This window comes from Petromyzon marinus, unplaced genomic scaffold, assembly GCF_048934315.1.
Source record: "Petromyzon marinus isolate PM22_M1 ecotype Great Lakes invasive population unplaced genomic scaffold, UKy_Petmar_22M1.pri1.0 PM_G_Scaffold_33, whole genome shotgun sequence".
Lineage (NCBI taxonomy): Eukaryota > Metazoa > Chordata > Hyperoartia > Petromyzontiformes > Petromyzontidae > Petromyzon > Petromyzon marinus.
This window is the reverse complement of record NW_027422906.1, coordinates 2088460-2107952: the sequence shown is the minus strand read 5'-3', so window position 1 is coordinate 2107952 and position 19493 is coordinate 2088460. Positions and strand designations below refer to the sequence as shown.

The window sequence follows — 19493 nt, the reverse complement described above, 5'->3', positions numbered from 1 at the left end:
AATCACAGCCGTCCTTGGCTCTCCCAGCTTAATTGCCCTAACATAACCTGCACTGTATTTGCCTTCGCGACAGGCTGACCCAACATAACCCGTACTGTCTGTGTTATCATGTAATCACGCTGTTTGCACTACACACCTTCCTGCTCCACTACATATTCATACAGCCGCCAGTTATTTTCAGTTAGCATTGCGGGCACGCGGATTAGGCCTTAATCCCAGGAGGTGCGCGCGTGTTACTGACACAGCAGCAGCCGATTTCTTTGTTTAGCGCTCGGCGTGCGCGGGAGAACGCCGGCGGCGGTGAGCCGGCCGTGTAGAGATGTCCCTCGGAGCTGGTACGGGGGGGGGGGGGGCGATCACTCGATCGGCGGGGGCCCGACGAGAGGTGGCCAACGAGGAGGGGGGAGTTGAGGGGGTGGACGTCGCGCCCTGCCTGCTCACGGGGAGTGGGGAGGTGGGCGTCCGCCCCCACAAACGATGCTGTGCCAACTCCCTTCACCGTGGGCGTCAATCGACGAGGAGCCACGCAGCCCCCCCTGGCTCGCCAGGAGATGACGACATGGCAACGAGGCGTGGACTCCGCCTGTTGCCTCTCCACGGGGAGGCGAATCCCCATCACCTCCCCGATGTTGCACCGCACACTCGGCTTTAGGGTGCGAAAGAAGTTTCGACGTAACATGGGGGACTCACAGACGACCCGTAGACTCATAGACTCACCCATGGGTGTCTGTTGTGTGTGGGTGTCTGTTGTGTGTGGGTGTCTGTTGTGTGTGGGTGTCTGTTGTGAGTTTATGGGTGAATCTATGAGTCTACGGGTCGTCTGTGAGTCCCCCATGTTACATTGAATCTTCTTTCGCACCCTACATGCGTACATATACACATGTAAATAAAATGGTCCGCACCTAGAGAATGAAATGTTTCTTGCCAAAATAATCCTGCGGACCCACCCGAAGTGAGACCTGGGCTGGAGGGCCCACCGTGGGCTCCCTGGACGCGCTGAATGGAGCTCTCCTGCGCGTCTCACTTCCAATTGGATAAATTCTCGCTCCAAAGGTTTCATTGCCTTGCGACGGACGCCTTTTAAGGGACGTACGAAAGGCGTGCCCCATTGTGTAGATCAGGAAGCCGATTCACTGGAGGAGCGGCGCTTGACGCCGCCTTGCGGGTGCCCCTTTCTCTGACGCGGGGCCACGCGGGGCCACGCGTTGCCGTGACGTTGATAACAAACGGCGTGAAATAAGGGAAAGCAACAGCAAAAGGTGGCAAACAATATAAACGTTCTGATATTATTTTAATGTGACCATCACTAAGGGATTCGTGTACGACGGTGTTTTACCTTACTAGTTGGCTGTGTCGGGCGGTGGTGGGTTTAACGACACATTTAAATATTTACGCGATCTAACCCACACACCTCTGTTATGGATGAACTGCATCGTTTTGCAAGTCGTCAGAGTGGACGAAACGTTTGCAGCTTGACGTTAATTGCAAGACAATTCACACAGGGTGACTGTAGCAGTGTGACACACAGGGTGACTGTAGCTGTGTGTCACACACAAGGTGACTGTTGCTGTGTCACACAGGGTGACTGTAGCAGTGTGATACACAGGGTGACTGTAGCTATGTGTCACGTGACTGTAGCTGTGTGACACACAGTGTGACTGTAGCTGTGTGTCACACAGGGTGACTGTAGCTGTGTGTCACACAGGGTGACTGTAGCTGTGTGTCACGTGACTGTAGCTGTGTGACACACAGTGTGACTGTAGCTGTGTGTCACACAGGGTGACTGTAGCTGTGTGTCACACAGGGTGACTGTAGCAGTGTGACACACAGGGTGACTGTATCTGTGTGTCACGTGACTGTAGCTGTGTGTCACACAGGGTGACTGTAGCTGTGTGTCACACAGGGTGACTGTAGCTGTGTGTCACACAGGGTTACTGTAGCTGTGTGTCACAGCTACAGTCACCCTGTCAGACTGGACGAAACGCAAACGTTTCGTCCAGTCTGACGACTTGCAAAACGAAGCAGTTCATCCATAACAGAGGTGTGTGGGTTAGATCGCGTAAATATCTAAATGTGTCGTTAAACCCGCCACCACCCGACACAGCCAACTAGTAAGGTGAAACACCGTCGTACACAAATCCCTAAGTGATGGTCACATTAAAATAATATCAGAACGTTTATTTTGTTTGCCACCTTTGCTGTTCCTTTCCCTTATTTCACGCCGTTTGTGTTATCGACGTCACGGCAACGCGTGGCCCCGCGTGGCCCCGCGTCAGAGAAAGGGGCACCCACAAGGTGACGGCAAGCGCCGCTCCCCCAGTGAATCGGCTTCCTGATCTACACAACGGGCACGCCTTTCGTACGTCCCTTAAAAGGCGTCCGTCGCAAGTCAATGAAACCTTTGGAGCGAGAATTTATCCAATTGGAAGTGAGACGCGCAGGAGAGCTCCATTCGGCGCATCCAGGGAGCCCACGGTGGGCCCTCCAGCCCAGGTCTCACTTCGGGTGGGTCCGCGGGATTCTTTTGGCAAGAAACATTTCATTCTCTAGGTGCGGACCGTTTTATTTCCACGTGCATATTTACGCATGCGTGAATTGCACCTTCAATATTTTTTCGTAAATGCTTTGTATATCTTCTTTGGTTCTTTCGGTAAAGTCACCACGTAGAATGAGAATAAAATAATAAATTGATAAAATAAAATAACACAATAATATTCTCACGACGTTTCGGCCACAACACAAGCGGCCTTCATCAGGTGAAGGGACGAGATTGTGACTTTACCGAAAGAACCAAAGAAGATGAATCATTGCTGTCACGAAAGCTTTAAATCGAAATGCTTTGTATATGTTTACGCATATATATGGTAAGCGGTGCAAAGAACCACCGGACCAATGTGAATTTGGATCGGGTAGATATGTAGCGTTCGATTTCACTCGGACAACTTTTGTCTTTGTTCGAACACCGCTTTATTTACAACTCTCCTCAATATTCCACGGTGTCCATGTCGCCACGTGCGCGATGTGTGTGCGCAAACACAGTACCATGTATACACGGAACACACATGCAGGATGTTTACAATGATTAGGAATGTAATGTCTTACACAGCACAAGCACTACAGTACTGTTGAGTCCTTGTCGTACTTCCCAAAGCCACATTTACTACACCGTCATCAGCAGCTATGATCGATCCACTGCTGGGTGAAGGCCTAAGGTTAGAAAGCAAACATTAACCCCCCCCCCCCCTCTGCCCCCATCCCAACTCACCAGGCAATTTCAATGAATTGTCACAATTCAGGGTCACGAATTGATTAAATAATCCATTCTTATTTTATATATAAAATTGCGGTGAATGTATCGGCCACTAGTGGCTGCTGCGAGGGTTACACGATCCCATGACATGCAACATACGTATACGATTTCACCAGAACAAATATTATTCTTACATGTGCACGTACACACGATGATGCATCGTGAGGTTAATAATTCAACATGAATCAGTGCATCATCTCTAAGAGACCGTTGTTTTAGTCACGTTTGAGGAGCTGAAGAACGTCTATGAAAGCAAATCTCAGCAAGCTCTCCAATGGACTTGGCGGTCCCGCTGTGGTTAGAAATGGAATGTTTACATCAGCAGTGGCAGGTGGTGTGCTCCTCAACACACTGTGGTGCTCACTTCTGGCTTTACTCTGAAATTTTTTTTCCAACACCAACTTCTCTCCCTCTCTCTCTCTGCCCCCATCATGTTAATCCGCTGTTCTTTTACGTCGATCAACTGCGGGATGAATGCCTCCCCATGCCGAGCGGTCCGTGTGCGTTATTTGAACACATTTCATCGCGCCGGTCAGTGCGGGTTGGTGAGAATGGGGGTGCGTATGAAGTTGGGAGTGTAGAAGAACGCTACAACAATTAACTTTCCTGTACTGCCTTCTCCTACCACAGCCCTCTTGTACACGGTGGTTACTCATCCATGCACTAGCCGGGCTCAAACCTGCTTAGCTTCTGAGTGTTTTGATGACCTGGTGCATTCCGAGAAAATTGGTCACACGCCCTCGAGGCATTCTGTCACCAAGAACACGATTTTTTATGTTGAGCCCCACAAGTCATCACAGTCAGCCAATTTTTGCAGTCCTCTCTTTCTCTCCTTCTTTCCTCCCACTGCTCGACTTTGAAATAAACTAAAAACGAAACTCTGAACTATTTTTCATTTCACCAGGAAAGGCCCCACTGAGCTACACACAGGCAGATATTTTTTTGTCAGAAGCGAGCAACCTGGCCACACATTATAGCTCAGCGAAGTGTGCTTATGTTGTGTGTGGTGGACATTTATAGCAGCCAAATATTCCAAATGCATGTTTCAAAAATGCGGAGGGAAAACCGGACCACGGGGAGAAACTGCAAACACCAAATATAAACATAAAATACCCCTCGTCACTTTTCTTAAGTTCTTATTACCTTGCTTATTGCAGGAAGTGTGTTGACGCTTCTCTTTTTAATCTTCTAGTGCACTGTTTGTTGCTGGCTCATTGACATTTTGAGCACAAGGCAGGATTGTGACCACAGGCTTACCCCTGCCTTGAATGTCACACGTGCACGTACAACAAATGACTCTGGCTCAGATCAAGAAGCGCGTTCCACTCCCATCAACCACAGCTCCCATCAGAGTGCTGTTTGTGCCTGGCCGCCTCGCGTGTTGGGCCTCTACTCAGCAACTGTTTGCACGCAAAATGTACAGGCAGAAACCATCGCTTTTATGATTTTATTATTTTTAATGTTCAATTTATTATTTTTATTTGAAAATGTTATTTTATTATTTTTATTTTCTATCTTCCTGACTTTACCGCAAAGAACCAAGAATATTGTAATACATTTACACTGTGAACTTTAGCTGTACATTGTGAATACGAAGTGTATATGGTATATTTATATGTTTTATATAACGTAACACAATCAGCCATAGATCGGCGGGGTCGTGGTTCAAGCGCGGGGTCAGAGGTCGGCAGGAAGCGCGCGGCGGGGTCAGAGGTCAGCAGGAAGCGCGCGGCGGGGGCAGAGGTTAGCAGGAAGCACGTGGTGCTGGCGGCAACGCGGCCCAGTTCAGTTCCATGTATTTGGTATAACCCTGTGAGCCATTCAGCTCTTGAATCGGGTGCGGCCCTTCCCTCTGCTGCTGCCCTCTGCTGCTGCTGCCCTCTGCTGCTGCTGCCCTCTGCTGCTACTGCTGCTGCCCTCTGCTGCTGCTGCCCTCTGCTGCTGCTACTGCTGCCCTCTGCTGCTGCCCTCTGTGCTGCTGCCCTCTGTTGCTACTGCTGCCCTCTGCTACTGCTGCCCTCTGTGCTGCTGCTGCTGCCCTCTGCTACTGCTGCCCTCTGCTGCTGCTGCCCTCTGTGCTGCTGCTGCCGCCGGTGCCCGCGGGCTGCATTGAGCTTCGCGTGCGAGCCGAAGGGCGACGCGAAGCGGCGCTTCTACGGAGAGGAACAGCAGCAGGAGGAGCACAGCGCCCTCGACTGGCAGGTGCGGTGGTGGCGGCCTGGGGTCGTGTTAGTGCTGGCTATGGTGGTGGTAGTTGTGGTTGCTATGGTGGTGGTTGTGGTGGTGGCTGTGGTGGTTGTGGTGGTGGTAGTGGTAGTGGTGGTTGTAGTGGTTGTGGTGGCTATGGTGGTGGTTGTGGTGGCTATGGTGGTGGTTGTGGTGGTGGTGGTTGTGGTGGTGGTGGCTCTGGTTGTGGTGGTTGTGGTGGCTGTGGTGGTGGCTATGGTGGTGGTTGTGGTGGTTGTGGTGGTGGTTGTGGTGGCTATGGTGGTGGTTGTGGTGGTGGTTGTAGTGGTGGTGGCTGTGGTGGTGGTGGTTGTGGCTCTGGTTGTGGTGGCTGTGGTGGTGGTTGTGGTGGTGGTTGTGGTGGTGGTTGTGGTGGCTGTGGTGGTGGTTGTGGCTCTGGTTGTGGTGGTGGCTGTGGTAGTGGTTGTGGTGGCTGTGGTGGTGGCTGTGGTGGTGGTGGTTGTGGTGGCTGTGGTGGTGGCTGTGGTGGTTGTTGTGGTGGTGGCTGTGGTTGTGGTGGCTGTGGTGGTGGCTATGGTGGTGGTGGTGGTTGTGGTGGTGGCTGTGGTGGTGGCTGTGGTGGTGGTTGTGGTGGTGGCTGTGGTGTCTGTGGTGGTGGCTGTGGTGGCTGTGGTGGTGGCTGTGGTGGTGGTGGTGGTTGTGGTGGTGGCTGTGGTGGCTGTGGTGGTGGTGGTTGTGGTGGCTGTGGTGGTGGTGGCTCTGGTTGTGGTGGTTGTGGTGGTGGTGGCTGTGGTGGTGGTGGTGGTTGCGGCTCTGGTTGTGGTGGTGGCTGTGTAATTGGTTGACAATATTTTGTATTTCTCTCAATTTCAATAGATTTTATAATTAGTATTGGCCAGTATTAAAACTAAAATAACACCAAAGAAATATGTTGACGTTTGCGTAAAACGAATTATTATTGGCCACGACTATTTAGATCATCTGTTGAAATTGAGAGAAATAAAAAACAATTTCACCGTTCTGACAGCTGCAGGCTCAGTGCTGCTGGGAGCGTATTGTTTAGTAATACATTTAACGCATGCTTATATCCAGGTTATCGTATGGTTACTCTTTGGTTCTTTCGGTAAAGTCACGTATGTAAAAATAAAATAAAACAAAAATAAAAACAACTAAATTAAATCATGACGTTTCGGGCGCAACACAAGCGTCAAATATTGCATTCACTTGCAGAGAGTTGTACCTGTACATATCCGCCCTGAAGCCAATACAGTCTTTTGATTTTGGAGAGCTTTTGTTTTTCTGTGAGGTTTACCTGAAATGGAATTGTGTAAAGTGTTGTGCATTTTTAACGCGAAGCTCTCTGTGTGTGTTTTTACGTAAATGTAATCACAGGCCGAGCGATATCAGACTTTTCGTCCTGAGACGGCGGTCTAGAGATTTGATCCAGACGTCTTGTCTCCTTGCACGCCTCGAAAGATGATGAAGCTACGCCTCCCGGTCCTGTTCCTCTCGCTGCTGCTGCTCAGCGTCTCATTGCTGCTGAGCATCTGGTACATGTACAGCTGGACGGGCTTCCTCGTCCGCGACCTCGATGCACTCGGCAACTCGTCCGTCTTCAGGCCAAAGCCGGGGTCTGCTTCCGATAAGATCAACCACGTGACACTGTGCGGGCAACGGGGAGCGCTGCAGAACACGTCGATGATGCGCGTGCGCGACACCAAGATATTCTTGGTGTCGGCGTACCACGACCAGCGCGAGGCCGGTCAGAGCACACGCATCATCGGCATCGCCAACCGGTATGAGCCGGACGTGCTCTCCTGCCACTTCTGCTGCCGAGGGCACTCGGAGATCCTGACGGTCACCGCCAGCGCCTACGTCCACTTGGATCACTTTGACTTCACGTACGGCACGGCTGACTTCCTGTGCACGGAGCCGCTGGACTGCGAGCCGGGACACGTGTCCGTCCAGCGCATGCGCACAATACCAGACGAGGAGGAGGCCGAGTGGGTCTTCATGCCCGTGCGAAATCGGCTCTACATGCCCCCCACCTTCACACAGGAATTCAGCGTCTGCATCTCCACGCTCTTCGGGAACTACAGCAACGTCCTGCAGTTCGTGCAGGCGATCGAAATGTACCGCATCTTGGGTGCGGGCCGCGTGACGGTATACAACACAAGCTGCAGCTCTGAGCTGAACAAAGTGCTCCTCTACTACATCAAGACCGGCCTCGTCGAGGTCGTTCAGTGGCCCATCACGGACTACGTGTGGGTGTCCAGAGGGTGGCACTACCCCGAGCACCCAGGTGAGCTGCACTACTATGGCCAGATAGCGGCGCTGAACGACTGCGTGTATCGGCACATGTACAGCACGCGCTACCTGGTCCTCACGGACATCGACGAAGTGATCATCCCTTTGAAGCACACAAACTGGAAGGACCTCACGCGGTACTTGAACGACAAGTACGGCGCCGACATTTACACATTCGAAAACCCACGTGTTTCCCTACACGGTATCGGAAGAGTTTGGGTCGAAGTTCCAGGCGTGGAACGCCATCCCGGGCGTCAACATCATGCGCCACATTAGACGGGAGCCAAACCTGCCGGAGGTCTTCAACCCGACCAAGATGATCCTGAACCCACGCGCGGTGCTGCAGACGTCGGTGCACAGTACGCTCAACGCGCTGGGCATCTCGCAGACGGTGCCCGGAGACATCGCGATCATGCACCACTACCGATCGCCCAAGCAGCCCGACCTGCTGCTCGACTCGCTGGTCGTGGACCTCACGCTGTGGAGATACAATGCCACTCTGATCAGAAATGTCAACAAGGTCCTCAACAGGGTCTTCTGGAATGAGTAGGCACAACGGGCGGCGGTGGCGTTGATTGTCATCTTGCGTTTTTTGCGGTCTTGCAATTTGAGTTAAACACCGGTGTTTGTGAGTTTTCCGTTTGCGAATGTGGTCAATGTATGGGACATTTATTTGCTAATCTTATGATTGCGTTTACAGTTAAAATTTGTTATCTTCATGTTTTTCTGCATTTGAATCCACCAGGGCACAATAGGGGTTGTATTGGTATGTCTTATGGAAGCTAGGGAAGTTAACATTGGTTTATTTTAAACCAATCCTAATTATTTCTATTGCTTTTGGGAGTACCACTCGAAATGTTTTCAGGTTAAAACATTTAAAATGTGGCACAAATTGATTTAAATAAATGTTCAGTGTGCATGTTCTACCAGTCTCTAATGAGCTTATTGTTTTCATGACTCGTGTCCACGGAGGATAGTCAAATCCCAGAGGATGGTGGCAGGATTTTAAAAAGTAAATCCTGTGGTGATAAAAAAAATGTACATACGATATTAAACTTTTAATTTGAGTGATAATTTGAATGACAGGTGTGTTTTGGGCCAAATGAGCTAGTAAAGACTCACATTAAACATAATAGATTCAGTAGGAATATATTTATACATCCAAATGTATATAGTTGTGTATTTGAATATGTATCAACACCAGCTGTTGATACATACAACTCATTTTAAATTATAAAGCCATGTTAATGTATTCCTAAACAATACATGGAGTTGACATTTCTGAATTGTTGCATTAGATAGTTTCGCGATGTATTCAGCAGAAATCATCATTATCACGTATTATCAATCTTGCAAACCAGTTTTAAACATATACAGCAAAATGCTATTACCATTCTTTATCTACATATATAATATCACAGATCTGTCCTGTCATTCTGTGACTGTGATTAACGCCCCCGGATTGGTTTAAGTGCGTCACGTGATCCCGAGCAAGCAGCCAACCAGAGGTGCGCCCCCCCCCCCCCCAAACATGTACGCCCCCGGATTGGTTTAAGTGTGTCACGTGACCGCGAGCAACCATCCAAGCAGAGATGAGCCCCTCCCAAACATGTACGCCCCCCGATACTGCCCTGAGGCAGAGCCGTGCTCGGGCCGCTGCTGCCCTGAGGGAGATGGGTGAGGAGACAGGTAACAGGAGAAGGGTGAGTGAGAGTGAGGAGAAGGGTGAGAGTGAGTGAGGAGAAGGGTGATTGAGAATGGTGAGAGTGAGGAGAAGGGTGAGTGAGAGTGAGAAGGGTGAGTGAGAGTGAGAAGGGTGACAGTGAGAATGGTGAGAGTGAGGAGAAGGGTGAGTGACAGGAGAAAAGTGACAGGAGAAGGGTGAGTGAGCGTGAGAAGGGTGAGTGACAGGAGGATGGTGAGGAGAAGAGTGAGTGAGAGTGGAGAATATATGTAATTTGTACGTGTTTATCTTAGGGATGATTCTTTGGTAGAATACGTCAATACAAAACTTCCATAAATCGTTAACAAGTTTATATGCTTAACCCAGATATCATGGCACTTATGTATTTGTAATGAGAGTGCGCCACCTACAGGACGACCGGGGGGTTATTGCAGACACGTGCTATGTTGTCTCACATCCAATCAGTAAGGGGGATCCCATCTGGGTGAAAGGTAAATGGGTAGAGCTAGCGGGAAGCCTCGAGAGCCCTCTAAAATGTTCCGAGAGGGGCGTGGCTAGAGGCGGAGCTTAGCACCGCCGAGAGGGATATAAGCAGAAGCAGCAGAGGACTCTGGGTCGTCGGTGTGAAGAGCCTGGGTCCGAACGTCGTCACCACCTGCGCTACCACCCATCGGCCACGTGGCGGGCTCCACCAGCTGAGCCTCCCCTCTCTCCGACACGCCGTCAGCCAGCGGCGAGGCGGAGAGAGAGCGAGTGCCACGGCGGCGGGAGGCAAAGCGTGCGCCGCCGTCCAGAAAGCAAGAGAGAAGCCAGCCGCGAAGGGAGACACGTGCTGTACTGCAACTTGAGAATAAATACAACTGAAGTTTAACCCAGGTCGGAGACGCTGATTACATATTGATAAGTGAATGTTAATAAAACATGCAACTAGTCGTATTCAAAACCTTCTGTATTGTCATGTAACCATGTATCCTTTCACAAAAGTTAACATTTAAAATCATGACGTTTAACAATATTCACATGCAGCGGGTTGGCATTTTTACGTTTCAACTTTCCAGGCACTCGGGTTTGTTAATTCAGAGAGTGAAACAGCAAGGGACATTCTCATCTCTTTGTCCTGTGTTTGCCCTCGGGTGCAATGAGTTTATGGTGTTTTGCCATGGGTCCTCCCTTGCTCTCTCAGAAATTCCCTGAGTCACTCCTTGCCCATGGAAGAGTTATTCCTTTATGGCCTTTCATTAACGTTTCACCTTTTGCTACATGAGTTAGGTTTATTCCTGAGAAGCGAAATATTCGACGGCTTTAAGGCCCTCCTCAGCTCTGGTTATTCTCATCATGCCCATCTGATCAATGTCTCTTGTATTATGTTTACCCGTTTCTCATTATAGTGTTGTTTTGGCTTCGTCATCTGGTTTTCCCAAGCTTCAGCATGCAGGGAACGCATATTTGTCTCCAAGGAGCCATGATATAAAAAATAGACAATATTACACAATAACATTTTTTTTGGAAGAGGTATATATACAACAGGTGTGGGAGCATGGCGCTGAGGTTTAGGAAACTGTAAGTCCCAGGCTTCTATGGTCTGGCTTTCCCATAAACAAAACGCGAGGAATGGTAATGGTGGTTGCTTACGCCTCAACCGACTATTAACACCAGTGGAGGGATGGTGGCAAGGCTGGTGAGTCAGATGCCTTCTATGACCTGTCACAAGTACTAGCTAAAGTCGCCCCTTGGGATGGAGTCATCCTGTCGGATGACTTTAATACCTGAGTGGGTCATGACACTGGCACCTGGGCCAGAGTGATTGGAAGGCATCGGCCAGAACAGCTCAATAATAACGGTAGGAGGCTGCTAGACTTCTATGCAGCACATTGGGCTTACCAACACGCTGTTCCGGCATCGGCGCATCCACACAGCATCATGAATGCACACTGGGTCCAAGCAGGAACATCTGCTGGACTATATAGTAACAGAACACCGAATGCGAGCCCATGTCCTTGACACCAGGACCTACTGTTGAGGTGATCTGCCCGCTGACCATATGCTTGACATCTGTAAGATTTTCCATTCCGGTGGTGGGTGTCCATCTAGGACACCATTCAAAGCCACAGTGGCCTGGTCTCAGCTAGCTGATGAAAGTTGCAAGTTAGAATGTCATCATCTCTTGCAGGAGAATACAAGTTAGGAAGCAGTAAAGTCAGAACACAGATCAGAACATTTAATTAAATGACTGCGTGTTGTCTTGGTGTGGTCTGGGACTGTTTTGTTGGTGTTTTACTGCCTTGCCCTAGCTTGCGTTCGGTATTGATACATCGGCAGGCATGTATGTACTCATTTAATTTGTACTTAGATACTATATTTATATTCGTACATTTTTAGTGACTTGCATTACTTTTTTCTATTTTGTACTCCTAACAAAATTGTATTGCTTGTTGTAACTTGATCCGCCCCTGCTGGACATTTGTGAAAAAGACCAGAAACCTTCACATTACAGGTATTCGCAGAGTCCAATTCCAGTTGTCTCCAGACACTCAGACCGCCACACGCAAGCCCGCACTTTGTTGAAGGAATTGGTTCCCAGAGAGTTGGCTGCAACAATCCAATGCAACCGATTTAACGGGGTTCAGCAGTTACATGAGGTGCATCCGAAGTCAACGCTACATATTGACAGAAATAATTGAATCACGCTCTATTGGGGGGCAGTGGTGCACCAGAATGGGTCTGGGATCGATTCCAGACTCGTGTGCTTTTTTGGGTGGGGTTGGCATGTACTCCCCTTGTTCTGCATGAGGGTGAGTGAGCGTGTGAGTGGAGTTGGAATGTACTCCCCTTGTTCTGCATGAGGGTGAGTGAGCGTGTGAGTGAGTGGAGTTGGAATGTACTCCCCTTGTTCTGCATGAGGGTGAGTGAGCTTATGAGTGAGTGGAGTTGGAATGTACTCCCCTTGTTCTGCATGAGGGTGAGTGAGTGAGTGGAGTTGGAATGTACTCCCCTTGTTCTGCATGAGGGTGAGTGAGCGTGTGAGTGAGTGGAGTTGGAATGTACTCCCCTTGTTCTGCATGAGGGTGAGTGAGCGTATGAGTGAGTGGAGTATGAATGTACTCCCCTTGTTCTGCATAAGGGTGAGTGAGCGTGTCAGTGAGTGGAGTTGGAATGTACTCCCCTTGTTCTGCATGAGGGTGAGCGTGTGAGTGAGTGGAGTTGGAATGTACTCCCCTTGTTCTGCATGAGGGTGAGTGAGCGTGTGAGTGGATTTAGAATGTACCGTGGCGAGGCCCTAATCCGCTGTGTACCAATGCTAATGATAACAAAAAAGGGATGGCTGCGGCAGGACTCTGGGTGCACGCCTCGCCGCTAAGGCTGTTTTTACTATGCACACGCTGTGTAAGTGCGCGCGATTGCCAGCAAGCGGGCCCCACGCCGAAACCTTGCAGCACCGCGCACACCTTCTCATGCACACCCTCTCATGCACACCGTCTCCCCACAAAAATCACAGACTCCACGCCGAGGCTCTACCCACACCTAGCCTAACTCTGCCTATGCCCCCAGTTACACAAACGTCCTACCATGTACCTCGTAGCTGTACTCACGGCATCGCACGGACGCTATGAGAGTCAGAGGGAGAAGGACGAGCGAAACCCTTGCCTATCGCTGCCTCATAGCAGCACTTGCTGGCATCACATGGATGCTGCGAGCGGCTCGAGGAGGCAGGACAGCAGGCAGTGGGTCTGGATTGCCCGGAGGTTGAAGACAACTGCCCCAATCGTCCCGGGGCTCCCACCTTCATTCTCTAAACTTAAAAGGCCCAAGGTGGAATTGTACCGCGCGGCCAATCGCGCGCTTAACCTGCGCCGTCTAAATGGAGGGCCACGGGGTCTGCTGCCGCTCACCCATTGTCCTCCCGTGCTCATTAATTCTAACCCACTGGTCTGCTCTTCTGGCCAATTATTCCACACTCCGCCTATCCCAAGGTCGTGAGTAACTCATCGCGGTTGGTCCAGTGAACCTTTCCCTTCTGCGCCCATAAAATCTTCAGCCAATTTAGGGGCACCGCAATGTAACCTGTCCTGTGGGGGGCTGGCCAATCTCCTGGCACCGGGAAACCGTGGGACTCTCCCTCTAGGCGCCCTTTATATTAAAACCGATGTGCCAGGAAACCCCCCGTCAGGACACTATTAGGGGGGTGGCGCTGTGTGCGGGTTGTGCGCTTAGTCGGGGGCCGGAAGGGGATTGTGGTATTTGCGGAGTTGCTCCGTGGTCGTGGCACCACAACTGAGATGACTGGCCAATGCACCACCTGTGCCTCGTACAGTGTACACACACACTGTTTGTACACACACACAGTGTACACACACAGTGTACACACACACAGTTTGTACACACACACAGAGTGTACACACAGTTTGTACACACACTGTACACACACACAGTGTACACACACACAGTTTGTACACACAGTTTGTACACACACAGTGTACACACACAGTTTGTACACACACAGTGTACACACAGTTTGTACACACACACAGTGTACACACACACAGCTTGTACACACACACAGTGTGCACACAGTTTGTCCACATACACAGTGTACACATACACAGTTTGTACACACACACACAGAGTGTACACACACACATACAGTTTGTACACACACACAGTGTACACACACACAGTTTGTACACACACACATACAGTGGACACACACACAGTTTGTACACACACACACAGTGTACACACACAGTTTGTACACACACACAGTTTGTACACACACACAGTTTGTACACACACACAGTGTACACACACACACAGTTTGTACACACAGTTTTAACACACACAGTTTGTACACACACACAGTTTGTACACACAGTGTGCACACACACAGTTTGTACACAGTGTACACACACACAGTTTGAACACACACACAGCGTACACACAGTTTGTACACACACAGTGTATACACACACAGTGTACACACACACAGTGTACACACATACAGTTTGTACACATACAGTGCACACATACACAGTTTGTACACACACACAGTGTACACACACAGTTTGTACACACACACAGTGTACACACACACAGTTTGTACACACACAGTGTACACACATACAGTTTGTACACACACAGTGCACACATACACAGTTTGTACGCACACAGTTTGTACACACACACAGTGTACACACATACAGTTTGTACACACACAGTGCACACATACAGTTTGTACACACACAGAGTGTACACACACAGTGTACACACACACAGTTTGTACACACACACAGTTTGTACACACAGTGTACACACACAGTGTACACACACACAGTTTGAACACACAGTTTGAACACACACAGTTTGTACACACACACACAGTTTGTACACACACACAGTGTACACACAATAATATCCACGTTCTTGTTGAGCTTACGCACCCAAGGGGTCTCTGTTGAAGAGAGGGAGCAATGGAAAATTAATCTAAATAAACAAACTCGAACTCCGCTCTGTGACGTCACCACTCAGCATTATCTCATCGGCGTGAAACGCCAGGCGGCGGTGGCCTTCGCAAGTGACGTCATGTCACCGAGGTATTCGGTGCGCTCTTGAGCGTGACGTCACCTCCGCTTGGTCACTGTCGAAATCTGTTCCGGTACAATCCTTATTTGGGTAAAGCTACGCCCAGTGACTGGCGGATCATTAACATCCTCGACAAATGGACCAAACTAGTTAGCATAATTTATTCAGTTGTAGAGACTCATTGTGGGAGGAGAGTATTGTCTCCCGGAAGGGACGTCATGTCACCTGCTGCCGCGTGACGTCGCGAGGTAACAGGGAGTTGCCTCCGCCCGTGCACTGACATCTGAGGTGAGAAATTCGCATCGCGGTTGTCGTGGTGGTGGTGGTTGTTGTTGTTGTGGTGGTTGTTGTTGTTTACCAAGGTAGATCCTCCCTCTCTCTCGTAGGGATGCCAATTGAGTAGCAGCGAGCATGGGAATCGATGTCCAGGTTGGAACTTTACAACGCGGGGCCTAGCCACGCGGGGCCTTGCCTCCTGCCCTCGCCTGATTGCATTCACTTTAATTATCTCGCTTAAGTTTAATTTGTCTTCACCCGGCTCGCCACTTTGTAACTTTGTTTTATTGTCAATATTCACGCAGTTTTTATTTTCTTTTGTTAGCAGGCCAAGCCCGCTTGAGCTGCTATACCGCTCTTGTTATCAGAAGCGACCTGCCCACAACAACACAAGGTGAGGCTTTGTCAACGTGTGTGAATGTTTTGACTTAAAACTTTGGTGACTGCAGGAATGAATATTCTTGGTTCTTTCGGTAAAGTCACGTAGATAGAAAATAAAATAACATTATAAATTAAATGAAAAATTGAAAATAAAGCAAAAAACCCACGAGGTTTCGATCGCAACACAAGTGGTCTTTATCTTATTGAATTTAATCTGTTATTTTTATTTTCTATCTACGTGACTTTACTGAAAGAACCAACAATACGTGCGTCAATGTATCTATCGGTCAAAGACGCTAAGCGCGTGCCGCTGTTGACTCTGAATGTGTGGAGGGGAACACCTTCACCACGGGGAGAGAGAGACAGAGACACGGATAGCCTCGGCTATGTTTATGATCCTCGATTCATTACTTGGTGGAGTGAGGAAGAATTAATGCTGAGCAGATGAAGGTGGCCAGGCATGGTTCTGGTCACACCACCACCTGTTTACTCATGGCAGTGTGTGACAGTGTCAAGTTTGTGTTTGCGGTAAAGTCTATTAACTCTGTTGAACACGGAGGTTATATCAAAACAATAGTTTATTTTTGTTTTCCTCTGGAACTCTTACTAAGAATGGAAACGGAGTTTACACAGCACACACATTCAGCTGAAGTCGGAACTGTTCATCCCCAGCATTCAAGGACATCTGAGCTTGGATTCACACCTCTAAGTTGCGATTGAACATTAATTCATGCATTTCTGCATAACACAGATAGTATTGTTTTCAACACCCTTTGCTATGTCAGCTGAATTTTGCTTTCATAAATATTCCTTTTGTAGTCAGACAGCCGAAATTGTGTGCTTAGAGTTTTGGGTTAACATTCATCTTGAAGATATGAAGCCTTCCAGGCATATTAATGACATCTGCCCTCTCATTGTGTGCCCTAACAGCCCGTGGAGAGAAACCCTTCAGGTGCACTCTGTGCGTGAAGGCGTTTGCACGTTCATCAAATCTGATGAATTTGGGAAACTTTTTCACATCATGAATATATTAATAAGTATAGACGTGTAAGTCACGTGTGCATTCCTCTGTGCCTGACGTGTAGATGGTGTGGATATTATTTTTTTCTGTCTGCAGCTGACGCTTCCTCTGCAGAATTGGTCTGATGGAGCAAAGGCACTCAGCAGAGCTCGGTACGACAAGTGAACAATGCGACCAGCGTGCATACAGCACGGACCGGACTGGAAATTTGACACGGCACCAGAGAACTCGCACAGGAGAGAAACCCTTCAAATGTACTGTGTGTAACAAGGCATTTGCATGGCCATCAGTTCTTCAGACCCACCAGAGAACACACACGGGAGAGAAACCCTTCAGGTGCACGATGTGCGGGATGGCGTTTGCACAGTCATGTAATCTTGTAAAACACCAGAGAACACACACGGGAGAGAAACCCTTCAAGTGCAGTGTGTGTGGGAAGGCATTTTCACATTTATCTATTCTTAAAAAACACCAGAGAACACACACAGGAGAGAAACCCTTCAAGTGCAGTGCGTGTGGGAAGACATTTTCAGATTTATCTACTCTTAAAAAACACCAGAGAACACACACAGGAGAGAAACCCTTCAAGTGCAGTGTGTGCGTGAAGGCATTTTCACAGTCATCTGATCTTGTAAAACACCAGAGAACACACACGGGAGAGAAACCCTTCAGGTGCACGATGTGCGGGATGGCGTTTGCACAGTCATGTAATCTTGTAACACACCAGAGAACACACACAGGAGAGAAACCCTTCAGTTGCACTGTGTGTGGGAAGACATTTTCATATTCATCTCATCTTCAAAGACACCAGAGAACACACACGGGAGAGAAACCCTTCAATTGCAGTGTGTGTGGGAAGACATTTTCATATTCATCTCATCTTCAAAGACACCAGAGAACACACACGGGAGAGAAACCCTTCAAGTGCAGTGTGTGTGGGAAGACATTTGCAGATTCATTTGCTCTTAAAACACACCAGAGAACACACACGGGAGAGAAACCCTTCAAGTGCAGTGTGTGTGGGAAGGCATTTTCACATTTATCTACTCTTAAAAAACACCAGAGAACACACACAGGAGAGAAACCCTTCAAGTGCAGTGTGTGTGGGAAGACATTTTCAGATTTATCTACTCTTAAAAAACACCAGAGAACACACACAGGAGAGAAACCCTTCCAGTGCAGTGTGTGCGTGAAGGCATTTGCACAGTCATCTGATCTTGTAAAACACCAGAGAACACACACAGGAGAGAAACCCTTCAGGTGCACGATGTGCGGGATGGCGTTTGCACAGTCATGTAATCTTGTAACACACCAGAGAACACACACAGGAGAGAAACCCTTCAGTTGCAGTGTGTGTGGGAAGACATTTGCAGATTCATTTGCTCTTAAAACACACCAGAGAACACACACGGGAGAGAAACCCTTCAAGTGCAGTGTGTGGGAAGGCATTTTCACATTTATCTACTCTTAAAAAACACCAGAGAACACACAGGAGAGAAACCCTTCAAGTGCAGTGTGTGCGTGAAGGCATTTGCACAGTCATCTGATCTTGTAACACACCAGAGAACACACACAGGAGAAAAACCCTTCAGGTGCACGATGTGCAGGATGGCGTTTGCACAGTCATCTACTCTTGTAACACACCAGAGAACACACAGGAGAGAAACCCTTCAATTGCACTGTGTGTGGGAAGACATTTTCAGATTCATCTACTCTTAAAACACACCAGAGAACACACACGGGAGAGAAACCCTTCAGGTGCAGTGTGTGGGAAGACATTTTCACATTCATCTACTCTTAAAAAGCACCAGAGAACACACACGGGAGAGAAACCCTTCAGGTGCAGTGTGTGTCGGAAGACATTTTCAGGTTCATTTGCTCTTAAAACACACCAGAGAACACACACAGGAGAGAAACCCTTCAAGTGCAGTGTGTGTGGAAAGGCATTTTCAGATTCATCTCATCTTCAAAGACACCAGAGAACACACACGGGAGAGAAACCCTTCAAGTGCAGTGTGTGTGGGAAGACATTTTCAGATTCATTTGCTCGTAAAACACACCAGAGAACACACACAGGAGAGAAACCCTTCAAGTGCAGTGTGTGCGTGAAGGCATTTTCACAGTCATCTGATCTTGTAAAACACCAGAGAACACACACGGGAGAGAAACCCTTCAGGTGCACGATGTGCGGGATGGCGTTTGCACAGTCATGTAATCTTGTAACACACCAGAGAACACACAGGAGAGAAACCCTTCAGTTGCACTGTGTGTGGGAAGACATTTTCATATTCATCTCATCTTCAAAGACACCAGAGAACACACACGGGAGAGAAACCCTTCAATTGCAGTGTGTGTGGGAAGACATTTTCATATTCATCTCATCTTCAAAGACACCAGAGAACACACACGGGAGAGAAACCCTTCAAGTGCAGTGTGTGTGGGAAGACATTTGCAGATTCATTTGCTCTTAAAACACACCAGAGAACACACACGGGAGAGAAACCCTTCAAGTGCAGTGTGTGTGGGAAGGCATTTTCACATTTATCTACTCTTAAAAAACACCAGAGAACACACACAGGAGAGAAACCCTTCAAGTGCAGTGTGTGTGGGAAGACATTTTCAGATTTATCTACTCTTAAAAAACACCAGAGAACACACACAGGAGAGAAACCCTTCCAGTGCAGTGTGTGCGTGAAGGCATTTGCACAGTCATCTGATCTTGTAAAACACCAGAGAACACACACAGGAGA

At 48.7% G+C, this 19493-nt stretch overlaps 2 protein-coding genes across 2 annotated transcripts; both read left to right on the top strand.

The window, feature by feature from the left end:
• The first annotated feature begins 5036 nt into the window (after nt 1–5036).
• LOC142915654 (beta-1,4-galactosyltransferase galt-1-like) lies at nt 5037–8728 on the top strand. Its single transcript, XM_076061382.1, has 2 exons — nt 5037–5512; nt 6890–8728. The coding sequence occupies exon 2, from the start codon at nt 6974–6976 to the stop codon at nt 8078–8080; it is 1107 nt and encodes a 368-aa protein (XP_075917497.1). The 5' UTR covers nt 5037–5512; nt 6890–6973; the 3' UTR covers nt 8081–8728.
• An 8121-nt stretch (nt 8729–16849) lies between these two features.
• On the top strand, nt 16850–18664 carry LOC142915623 (uncharacterized). The gene has a single exon (XM_076061347.1). The coding sequence runs from the start codon at nt 16868–16870 to the stop codon at nt 18212–18214; it is 1347 nt and encodes a 448-aa protein (XP_075917462.1). The 5' UTR covers nt 16850–16867; the 3' UTR covers nt 18215–18664.
• Nucleotides 18665–19493: the final 829 nt, after the last annotated feature.

Bases quoted from the DNA above. Each gene is read 5' to 3' on its own strand.
- LOC142915654 (XM_076061382.1), top strand. From the start codon at position 6,974: ATGATGAAGCTACGCCTCCCGGTCCTGTTCCTCTCGCTGCTGCTGCTC.
- LOC142915623 (XM_076061347.1), top strand. From the start codon at position 16,868: ATGGAGCAAAGGCACTCAGCAGAGCTCGGTACGACAAGTGAACAATGC.